At 38.0% G+C, this 12,772-nt stretch overlaps 1 protein-coding gene and 1 pseudogene across 1 annotated transcript in view; both read left to right on the top strand.

The window, feature by feature from the left end:
* The window catches only part of LOC114473981 (uncharacterized), a 105,524-nt pseudogene that overhangs the window by 56,714 nt on the left and 36,038 nt on the right, over positions 1 to 12,772 (top strand).
* The window catches only part of ngef (neuronal guanine nucleotide exchange factor), a 38,426-nt gene continuing 30,426 nt past the window's right edge, over positions 4,773 to 12,772 (top strand). Inside the window, exon 1 of the mRNA XM_028463769.1 lies at positions 4,773 to 5,659. Coding sequence (XP_028319570.1) covers positions 5,440 to 5,659 — 220 coding nt within the window. The 5' untranslated portion in view covers positions 4,773 to 5,439. The remainder of the gene's footprint in view (positions 5,660 to 12,772) is intronic.

Genomic DNA, 12,772 nt, shown 5'->3' on the forward strand with positions numbered 1-12,772 from the left:
GATTTATCTACTTTCCCCACGCCATGCCGTTTACCACTGTATTCCTTAAGAAGGCCAACAGCGTCCCCACCTGTGCTTTCTCTGTCACACGTCAGTTGGTCAGTACTGCCCTTTAGAACTGCTGAACTGTGTAGCAGTGGTTAGAAAAGTTGTAATTGGGCCTCAAAAATTACACCCGTCACGGCCCGAGCCCAACAGAATTTGCATCACGCACTGTAACAAGCTCTCTGTCTGGTAAAATACACAAACCTTTTAAAAGCTATGTATGTAGGTGAACACTAGCATTGTATCTGCAATTTGCACCGGACCCTCAGAAAGAGTAATCTTTTATACTATACATTAAAACAGATCAGATTGTTTTCTTTTACGTTCCCACATGCAGTTATGGGCTAATGAAAATAGTAAAAAAAATATTTTTTCGAATTTCAAGAGACTGTCACCCAAGAACCAATGCATATACAGTATCTGACTAGTCATTAGTGATGTAAACAGTCTATGCACATAGCTCATAGCTGATAAAATTACAGAGAGCCAAGGCATATTCAAAGTTGTTTACTGAATGTTTGAGCCCGAAGCTTTTATTTTTTTCAATTTTGAGGGGATTGCATGTCCACCAGATAGGATGTATAGCAGATCTTTGTGTATATTCTTAGAGATTGTATGTGGATTTTTATTACTATACCAAATTTCAGTTTCCTATGTGATTTAGTTTCAAAGGTATTAGAAGCTGAAAATGGAAGAAAAATAAGGACGAGCGAAAATAGACATACACACCTCACTAAATTGTCCATATCGCCAAAGTATTCGTCCGATCAAACTAAAAATGTTCAGTGTGCCTATTGAATAATCACAAAACAATTGGTGAAAATTTCAGAATGTTTTGAGACAGAAGTATGTGGGCTATTTGTGAAATGACATGGAATGACCCATAATACATTTATAGGCAATTCCCTTAAAAAAAAAACAAGAATCTTCACCCTCACTGTCCAGTATCCAGGTATTTATTACACAGTCACACTGGTTAAAATAATATTTTGGCTAAAAAGTTACGGAATCGATGTGAAGTCACTGAATGTTTCAGATCGAATCGTTCTAAATAAACCAATATCATCCATGAATCGAATCAGCAACAACGAATTGTGATTCAAATTGAATTGTTGTTTGAATATATCGTTACACCCCTATTAAATATACACTACCAGACAAGAAAAGGCTATAATGAGACTACATTTATGCTAAAGGTAAACATAGCAGCCCCAAGTGTATAGTGACACAACCAGACATCGGGCTCATCTCTTAAACATGCAGTTTATCATTGTAGAGATGATTCAAGAGGCCCATCAATTGCTTCTTTCCAGCTCACATGTCTCCCTGCAACCAAGATCTTTGGGCAGCTGCTTTACCTGCATTTAAGTATAAATGAAGAGAGTCAACCACACTGGTTAGCACATTTAAGAGCTTCTGCAAATATTTTAGTCTCACCACTGCAAGAGATTCTCACTAGCTGTGATCCAAAAGCTCCCTCTGCCTCTTTGGCTGATGTGCTGGGTCTTTCTGGAGTTACTGTGACCTCGGTTGCTGAGAGAAGCTCTTTTTCAGAGGGAGATAATGTGTGTGGGGCATCTCCCGCATTGCTCCTAACTTGATCTTCATGCTCAGTTTGCAATACGTGTTCTGTGGAGAGAAGAGAGGATTCATATTGACATGAATGGTAACTCGTGGAAGGTGGATGCACTCTTAAGATGGATGAATGTTGATCTCAATCAAACTCTTGCCATGAAAAGCAGTCAGTCTTTGCTGCTAGAACCTTCAGGAGGACTTTCCTGATCTTTGTCAGGGGTGGTTGATAGTTGTCACCGTGGCCTCGGATGTAATGATCCCAAAATTTTTCCAGCTGTGCCAGTCAGTTTCTTAGACTAGACCAGTGTATCTCAAATGGGGGTACACAATGGCACTACTTGAGAGGGAGTGAGAGGTAAATTAACAAATTCAAATATTTAAAATATAGGGTTTTACAATGTTTATTTTTAGTTATAAAATTATTATCAAACTAAATATTACCAGAAACTCACAAAACAACAACAAAATAAAAGAAAAAATATACTGAATAATAAAAAGAACAAACAACAACAAAATTACACCAAAAACACATGCACTGAGAGAAAAATACTATTACCAGCAACACACAAAACAACAGACACGCTAAATGAGAGAAAAATGCACAAGATCACTTAAAAATACAGAAAAATAACAGAGAAACATTCAAAACGATGTAAGTAACAAACAGCATCAAAAACACACACGGAGAGAATAATTCAAACAATACCAACAACAAAATACACAAAATGACAGCATAGATCATAGAAATTGGTCCCACATCAGGAGGCAGATAACCGGAAATTATAAAAACAATAAAATAAAACTTTTCAGGAGGTGTAAATACTGTTTCATTCCATTCATTTACAAAATGGGATTCTTTAAAATGTGTCTTATCACAAATTAATTCCATCATTATACTCTATAGTGTTTTTTTCATTGCATGCTGAGAAAAATGTTGTTGTCGGACAGAGGGGGTACTTGGATTCAGAAATAAGAGAAAAGGGGTACTTGAGCCAAAAAGGTTTGAGAAGCACTGGCCTACACAATGTTGCCAATTACTTGCACAGCCTTGTCACTTTTATGGATCTGGGAAACCTTTTCCTACAAGCACTGATGAAGTCATTTACAGTTAAAACTCCAAAATCTAGAATAAGTAAAGTCTGCCTCTCATTCCCCAGGTAACAACTCATGTAAAATGCCTGTAGAATGTTCTTTCCACCTCATTGAAGTGCCTAGTCTATGTCCTAGTTGGAATCAAATGTGTCCCTGGATAAAAATAAAGATAATAGCTGCCTCGTTGTATCTGTGTCGGTTGAAGAGGTTGATTTTTGCCAAAGCCAGCTTCACCAGGGAGATCCAGGTCTTTGTGAATGGAGTCTGGGCCAGTTCCTAGTGGCTCTGGTCCATAATTTGGCCAAAAATCTGATGCCTTTTCTTGGACATCCTCATTTAGTGGCAGTAGAGCGGGCAGAGTTAGCTGATAACCAGGTCCTGGAGGTCCCAAATCCTGTTTTGGGAGACTCTTTGGATGACTCCCTGCTTTTTTTTTGCTGCTTTTTATGTTTTGAATTTTTCCTAGTTTTTATATTTTTGCACTATTATTTATATTCTTATTTTTTTGTTTCTTACTGTCTGCTCTTTTTTATCGTGTTGCTGCAACAATTAAATTTCCCCTCTGGGGATCAATAAAGGCATTTTCTATTTAATGAGTGTAGCAATGCCAGCCCATCTACAAAGCTATATAGTAGGATGGCAGCGATCCAGAATCAGGGTTGAATACTGATGCTGCAGACTTTGTAAGGAAGTTAGAGTAGATATACACACAGACTTAGGGAAAAGTTGCAAACCACAAAGGAAGGAGTGCTGTGGAAATAAACGTGGACACCCTTCCTCTGAGGCGGACATACTAACCACTCAACCACGGCTGCCCTATTTAAAAAATGCTCAACGGGAGTATCCTGCCCATACCAAATTGAATGTTTAAATTTTTATTTTTAATATGTTGTCCAAAACAGGGGGCACGATGGCCTAGTGGTTAGCACATCTGCCTCACAGCAAGAAGGTCCAGGAATCAAGCTTTGTGGTGAACCCTTATCCTTTCTGTGTGCAGTTTGCATGTTCTCCCTGTGCTGCGTGGGTTTACTCCGGATACTCTGGCTTCCTCTTAAAATCCAAAAGGTTGATTGGAGTCTAGATTGCCAGTAGGAGTGAATGTGAGTGTTTGTGTGTTGCCCTGTCATGGACTGGTGCCCTGTCCAGGGTGTACCCCTGCCCCGCGCCCAGTGTGAGCCGGAGATAGGCACCAGCATGTTTATGTTTTTAGGCCTGTCTTTTTTTTTGTCCTATTAAAAAAAAAAAAAAAAAAATGCAAGAAATTGGATGGATTGTGGTCTTGCTTTATCTTCCTAAAACTGTTTGATATCCAAGTCTGTAGCTATCATATTTCTAACTTTTTACCAATATTTGAGTGTTTTTTTGAAATTCAGATGTTTCCATTACCAGTTTTTATTGCACTATTTAGATTTTGCTCATTTCCACAGGTAATGGAAACACAGCTATTGTGTCCTTGGGCAAGGCACTTTACCCACATTGCCTCATATGAATGTGGTGTGTGTGTGAGTGTTGGTGGCGGTCGTAGGGACCTATCTATGGCAGCCTCGCTTCTGTCAGTCTGCCCCAGGGCAGCTGTGGCTACAATGTAGCTTACCATCACTGTGTGTGGAGGGACAGAATAATGTACATTAATGTAAATTGCTTTGAGTGTCTATGAAAAGCTCCATATAATATCCAATGTATTATTATTGTTAAACTGGTTCAAATTCATACACATCTTTTTTTCTTTAAAAAAAACAAAAAAAAAAACATGTTCACCTGCAGCTTGATACACAATAACACTAGCCAAATAACAGAGACCATCAGTGGATTTCACCTCTTTTAATGGGGCAATTTTCCTTTAGATGTCCGTGAGTAAAATATATAAAAATTCACAAGATGTAGCAAAAATAAATGATTCTGTGTACTAAATTCACAGAATTCTAAGTTAATGCAGCAGTACCTTAAGGATAAGTAGATCATTGTCTATGATCTACTCTTTTTTTTTTGCAAAAGAGTAGATCGTTTAACATCCAGCTTTCTGAGGAGCAGTTTCAACAGGCAGAGAAAGTGGACTTTAAACTTATGTCAGCTGACTGCACACAGAACCTGTTGACAGGGCCATGGCTGAGTATGCCACAAACGCAGCACCCGCTGTTTCCCATACTAAGAAAATAAAACACATAACTGCTAAATACTGTGTATTTTGTTTAAACATGCTTTCCACGTTTCCTTTTTTGGAAAATGGACAGCTTTGGTCAAATGATTTCTAGATTTATCAGATTTGAAAAATAAGTTGACAGTTTTCTACATTTGGTGGCTTTTCTGGTTCTACAACAGAGTTGGAGGAGAGAGAGAGAGAGACAGGCTGGTAAGGCCAGGTTTAGTTGTGGAATGTCAGCACATAACAGGGTGGTGTAGAAACGCAGGCAAACAGAGGAGGGACAAAGAGCAAGGGAGAGAGCAAGCGTCATAAATGCAATAATTACAGCTTAGGAAGAAATAAGCTGCACACTCCTGGTTTCACTGGTTGCCAGTGTAGCCGGGTACACTGAAAGCAGAAACAGAGGAGGCCAGTTCCTGCTCTCACATCTGAATTTTGTCTTTTGGAATACTCCTTTTTGGGATTCTTTGTTACATTTGTTTTGAAAATGGATTTTCTTTTAGATTCTGGATAATAATGACATGTTCTTATAACGTCCTTCAAACTCTTTTTTAAACTATTTTTTTTCAAAACAACCTTTGACCATGTCTGTGGCAGCCCTATTCAGGGGTAAGTGGGGGCACAAATCTCAGGAAACCCCAGAAAGACGTTCCCAAGCTAAACCTCAACTGAGCCGTGAGGAGGATGACGATGGGGATGAATCCAGCGCTGGTTTCAGCAGAGAGCCAATCCGCAGAAACTCTCGCTTTTACCGTTCCATGAGGAAGAAGAGGCTTCAGTTGGCCCAATCTGAGCAGTCTGACAGTAAGGATCCATCACACCCATTCAGCCAGCTTGATTCACTCACACTTTATAACCACTGTTTATGTCATGCGTGGGTTCATATCAGATTTATTTGATTTGGACTGACTCTATGGTCTGTTAGCAGTTTTTTTAATGATAATGATGATTAGTATCATCGTTATCACTTTTATTGTTAGTAGTACATTGAACGCTAATTCCTAAATCATCGGGTCAGTAGGAGTTTCAGGTTTTACTCAGCGCTGAGTCGCTAACAAATGCACTGTAGAGTTGTTCACGTGACAGTTGATGTAATTGTTTCTGATGGAACAAAGGCTTGGTAGAAATGCTGTTGAGTAGAAATCCACATAAATACAACTTGAGGAACTGGTTCTGTTTGAATAGCACATAGGGCTGAGTAATAGCTGTACTTTCCAAAGGCCATTATGAGATCCAGACAAAAATGTACTTTCACTGGCCAGTAGACCTTTAACTGCCAAAAAAGCTCATATCCATTAAGATAGACCGTTTAAGGTAGAAAAGTTTTGAAGTGTTGCCTTAAGTAAACACCTCAAACTGATTGTTGTGAACCTCAAAATATTCTGTCTGTAAAGCAAATTTCTCCCCAACGCGGTGTCTGTTCGACCTGAAACTTTTTTAACAGCTTCCACATACCCCGAGTGTGCATCTGTTATTTTGGACTTATTTGGCGTTGCACGTTTCTTTTAATTTTATTTTGAAAGTTGAATAGCCTGGACAGTAAACAGAAATTAAACCTGTTCAGCGTTTGACCTCAGTGTGAGGGGGCGCTAGCGCATCATCTATCAATACTAAAATGACGGAAACATCTGTGTGTGTGTGGAGTTCGACCTGAAACTCGGTCAACAGGTTCCAAATACCCCGTGTGTGTATCTGTTATTTTGGAGTAATTTGGTCATTTCAAAATGTTTATTTTAATTTTATTTCACTTCTGGATGGCCCCGAAATGAAACCTATTCAGTTTTTGACCTCAGGGTGTGAGGGGTCGCTAAGCGCACCATCTATATCTATTTCACTGCATAGCTCACTTCCGGTGCCTGCATGAACTCCCGTGGACTTCTCTTTTCTCTTTTGAGGAAAAATACTTTTTTACTGTTCTTTATTTGGTGATGACATTTCGAAACGTTTATTTTCATGTTAGTACGCTATTCAGACCGGACAGACCTCACCCGGAAGTTATTGACGGCAATGGCTGCTGTGTTGAAAGCTGCACATTTCTCAGCAGCGCGCGTGTGTGAGAGAGAACCAAGGGAGGAGATTTGTATCCAAGGTAGAGAGTCTCACACACACACCAATCAGGTGCACTTCACTATCGATCACCGTCTTCGTGTGTGCGTGTGTGTGAGTATAACGGACCACCATTTAGTCCGGTAACAGTCTGTGTCACGACACCCGTCCATTGGGTGGTAGTGACTGTAGTGTTGAGTCAGATCAGTAAACGGTGCTACATAGTGAAGCCCGCCTGATGATTACTGCAGCTTCACTAACGACACACCTGCCACTACACTTAACTACTGAAAATAGATAAGTTTAGTGAAAGTTAGGCAGGCACACACACACTAAATAACAACAAAAACATGAAAATGACTCAAAATACACTAAACTAAATACTTATAATCCCACATGAATGTATACTTCCGATGGGCACTGTACATTACAGAAAAAAACACCAAACGAAAAAAAATATAAAAATGAGTTTAAAAAACAACAACACATTTATCATGCGCATGTCTCATAGAATTAAACCAGGGAAACTGCACACGCTATTTTACTTTGCACCTGCAAATATACTCTTTTATAATGCTACAGAGTATGTTGTTATTATGCCCATAATTGACAACTCTTCTTAAGCTCCTACTATATGAATTCATACTTCCGACGGGCACTGTACTCGACTTAAAAAAAACATACATTTACAGAAAAAAACAACAAAAATATGAAAATGGCTCAAAATACACAAAACTAAATATTTAAACAAAAAATACACAAAATTATTCCTGAATCATACTACAATAGCAACAAAAACAATAATTATACAAAAATACACATGACTCCAAAAAACATACATTACAAAAAATGAAAATAAAAAAAACAGCAAACACAAAAAGACAATAGAAAGATACACAAACACACGACTCCAAAAAACATACGTTACAGAAAAATACACCATACAAAACAAGTGATGAAGTCATGCACATGTCCCATAGAATTAAACCAGGAAAATTGCACCCACATTTTGCACCCGCAAATACACCCCTTATGCTCCCACATGAATACATACTTCCGACAGGCACTGTACTAGTCTATCTATCTATACTATAATGACGGAAACGTCTGTGTGTGTGTGTGTGTGTGTGTGTGTGTGTGTGTGTGTGTGTGTGTGTGTGTGTGTGTGTGTGTGTGTGTGTGTGTGTGTGTGTGTGTGTGTGTGTGTGTGTGTGTGTGGAGCAAATATCTCCCCGACGCGGTGCGAGTTTGACCTGAAACTCGGTCAACGGGTTCCAAATACCCCGAGTGTGTGTATCTGTTATTTTGGAGTAATTTGGTCATTTCAAAATGTTTATTTTCATTTTATTTCACTTCTGGACGGCCCCGAAATGAAACCTATTCAGCTTTTGACCTCAGGGTGTGAGGGGGCGCTAGCGCACCATCTATATCTATTGCCACTTCCGGTTCCGGGTTCATGACGTCACCGTGTCGCAGTTGTTTGGGTTAAATAAAAAAAAGGTCGATATTAAAAACATTTTTGTGCCGCTAAAAGTCATTTAAGTTAATATTTCATGGTTATTTAATATTATTCCTGTGATTCCAAACTTACTTTAAATCTCCATGAAAACGTTTATTTTTTCGTGGTACTTTCGGGTCTCTCTCTCTTTTTTTTCTTTTTTAAATCTCTCAACAACCTGACGATTGTGTGATGCTCGCGCACGTGTGAGAGAGATAGAGGTAGACACACACACATTATGTGCATGACGCGTGTGTAAGAGATAACGCACGGAGGAGGAGGAGGTGGAGGTACACACACACACACAGTATTTATAATAAAAATATACTAAATGAGTAAAATAAAACAAAAAAAATGCACAACACAGTACAAAGATACAAAAATACACGACTCCAAAAAACATCCATTACAGAAAAATACACCAAATGAAAAAAAAAATATACAAATGAGTAATAAAAAAAAAAAAAAACATTTATCATGCACATGTCCCATAGAATTAAACCAGGTAAATCGCACACTATTTTATTTTGCACCTGTAAATATACCCCTTTATAACAGTAACAGAGTATGTACACCTCTTTGTACATCTAAGCTTCAAAACACACTCATTTGGCCATAATTGACAACTCTATTACACTACAATGGCAACAAAAGACTATAATTACAGAAAAAAAATGCACAAAAAGACAACAGAGAGATACAAAAATACACGACTCCAAAAAACATCCATTACAGAAAAATACACCAAATGACAACAATACACAAAATTACTCCAGAATCACACTACAATGGCAACAAAAAAACAATAATTGTACAAAAAAATGCACAAAAACACAACAGAAAGATACAAAAATATGCATAATTACTCCGAAAAACATACAATACAGAAAAATACATCAAACAAAAAATAAATAAAAACGAGTATAAAAAACAACAAACACATTTATCATGCGTATGTCCCATAAAATTAAACCAGGGAAATTGCACACGCTATTTTACTTTGCACCCGCGAATATACCCCTTTATAACACTACATAGTACAGAGTATGTACACCTGATGCGCGTGCGTGTGAGTCCACGGAGGAGAGATGGCCAGGTAGTGACACACGCACACCACGTTTCCTCTGGAAGTGTGAGCCCCACACATAATTTATAGATGAAGTTATTCTCAGTCTGCTCGCTAAGTTACACCTCTTTGTATATTAATTACTAACCTTGAATGATAAGCACCCCTGCACTAAAAAATGTTAAATGCTAAATAAACAGTTTTATTTGTATGAATTTATGTCTTATCAGATTCTACCTAAACCGCTGCATTGGTGCAAACTTTATCAATTTATCATGCGCATATCCCATAGAATTAAACCAGGGAAATTGCACACGCTATTTTACTTCGCACCCGCACATATACCCCTTTATAACACTACAGAGTACAGAGTACGTACACCTCTTTGTACACCCAACCTTCAAACACATACTCAAAAAAAAAAAAAAAAAAAAAACACATACTCGTGGCCAGAATTAACAACTCCACTTAAGCCCCCACTATATGAATACATACTTCTGATGGGCACTGTACTAGTACTGTAAACTGTATTTTTTTATTTTTTGGAGTCATGTATTTTTGTATCTTTCTGTTGTGTTTTTGTGCATTTTTTTGGTATAATTATTGTTTTTGTTGCCATTGTAGTGTGATTCTGGAGTCATTTTGTGTATTTTTGTGTAAATGTTAAGTTTTGTGTATTTTGAGCCATTTTCATATTTTGTTGTATTTTTCTGTAATGTATGTTTTTTGGAGTCATCATTGTGTTTTTTTTTTTCTTTCAGTTGTCTTTTTGTGCATTTTTTGTATAATTGTCTTTGGTTGCCATTGTAGTGTGATTCTAGAGTCATTTTGTGTACTTTTTGTATAAATAGTTTAGTTTTTTTGTTTTATTTTACTCATTTAGTATATTTATTATTATAAATAAATACCGTGTGTGTGTGTTCCCGTGAAATGTTTGAGACGCTGATAACAAAACTCCATAGGCATTGTAGCGCCAATCAGAAAAACAACAAAACTGCGCAAAACAAAATGTAAAGCTCCAAACTACATGAGTGAGTAAGTAAATTAAAGTATTATCTACTATTCGGCTGTCTTTTTTTAAAAACAAAAATCATTATTTACCTTTGAACCGAGTGGTCAGAGCTTAACTTCCATGTGCAACACCACCGAGAATCTGCAGGAGTATTGAACGGGTTGAGTTGTGAGCAATTACACGGACAGTTATATAGTTTAAACAATGGGAAACTTGTCGGTAAAAGACTCACCAGTGGCTGACGATTTCAAATGACTTATTCAGAGAGCTCCCGTTTTTGAGACGCGACGACAGCATGGCAGGCACAGAGATAGAGACGGAAAAGGAAGTGTACTTTTTTTTTTAAGAGGAAGTGGACTTCGTGACCTGCGACTTAAAGGAAGTTTGGGATCACGGGGATAATTTTAAATAACCATGAAATATTAACTTAAATAACTTTTATCAGTACAAAAACTTTTTTACTATTTTTTAACCCAAACAAACTGCGACACAGTGATGTCATGAACCCGGAAGCGGAAGTAGCACGCTCAATACCGCGCTCGTTATTGTGAGGGCCGAAATCTTAAAATTAACATTTTGAATGTTTTGCAACACCAAATTACACCAAAATGACAGGTGCACACACTTGGGGTATTTGGAATCCGTGGACTAAGTTTCAGGTTGAACTCGTACCGCGTCGGGGAGATATCCGCTCCGCGCACACACAACACACACAGGCGCGCACACACACACACACACAGACACACACACACACACACACACACACACACACACACACACACACCCACAAACCCACACACACACACACACACACACACACCTACCTTGCATTATAGACAGACTAGTACAGTGCCCGTCAGAAGTATGTATTCATATAGTGGGCACTTAAGTAAATTTGTCAATTATGGGCATAATAATAACATACTCTGTAGTATTATAAAGGGGTATATTTGCAGGTGCAAAGTAAAATAGCATGTGCAATTTACCTGGTTTAATTCTATGAGACATGCGCATGATGAATGTGTTGTTTTTTTACTCATTTTTTTTTTTTTGTTTGGTGTATTTTTCTGTAATGTACAGTATGTTTTTTTGGAGTCATTATGTGTATTTTTGTATCTTTCCATTGTCTTTTTGTGCATTTTTTGTATAATTATTGTTTTTTGTTGCCATTGTAGTGTGATTCTGGAGTCATTTTGTGTATTATTTGTTATAAATATTTAGTTTTGCATATATTGAGTCATTTTCATATTTTTGTTGTCTGTATATTTCTGTAATATATGTTTTTTGGAGTCATTTTGTGTGTTTTTGAAGCCTTTTTGTATATTTTTGTGCATTTCAGTTGTCGTTTTGTGTACTTCCTGTATAAATATTGTTTAGTTTTTTGTTTTACGTCATTTGTGTGTTTTTTGTATTATTGTATTGTATTGCATTTGTAGTGTGATTCTGGAGTCATTTTGTATCTTTTTTTAGTGTAGTTTTTTGCATTCTGTTGTCTTTTGTGTATTTTTTGTATAAATATTTAGTTTTGAGTATTTTGGGTCATTTTCATATTTTTGTTGTCGTTTGGTGTGTGTGTGTTTGGTGGGGGAGAGAGATCCATTCTAAATGTATGCGCACTAGTCCGTCCACATGTACTTGCCTGTCTAACTTTCACTAAACTTATCTATTTTCAGTAGTTAGGTGTAGTGGCAGGTGTGTCGTGAGTGAAGCTGCAGTAATCAGGTGACCTTCACTATGTAGCACCGTCTACGTAACATGTAAACACTTAGATCTGACTGAGAGCGGAACACTACAGTCACTACCACCCAATGGATGGGTGTCGTGACACAGACTGTAACCGGTCTAAATGGTGGTCCGTTATACACTCAACACTCACACGCCTGTACGCATGTAACGTAGACGGTGATCGATAGTGAAGCGCACCTGATCGACGTGTGTGTGTGAAACTCACTACCTGGGACTCTAATCTCCTCCGTTGGTTGTCTCACACACACGCTGCGAAGAACACAGAAGCCATTGCACACACCGGAAGTGAGGTGTGCAGTGAAATAGATATAAATGGTGCGCTAGCGCCCCCTCACATTCTGAGGTCAAAAGCTGAATAGGTTTCATTTCGGGGCCGTTCAGATGTGAAATAAAATTAAAATAAACATTTTGAAATGACCAAATTACTCCAAAATAACAGATGCACAAGCTCGGGGTATTTGGAAGCCGTTGACAAAGTTTCAGATGGAACAGGCACCGCGTGACACACACACACACACACACGCACACAGACAGACAGACCATTCTTGA

This window comes from Gouania willdenowi, chromosome 13, assembly GCF_900634775.1.
Source record: "Gouania willdenowi chromosome 13, fGouWil2.1, whole genome shotgun sequence".
Lineage (NCBI taxonomy): Eukaryota > Metazoa > Chordata > Actinopteri > Blenniiformes > Gobiesocidae > Gouania > Gouania willdenowi.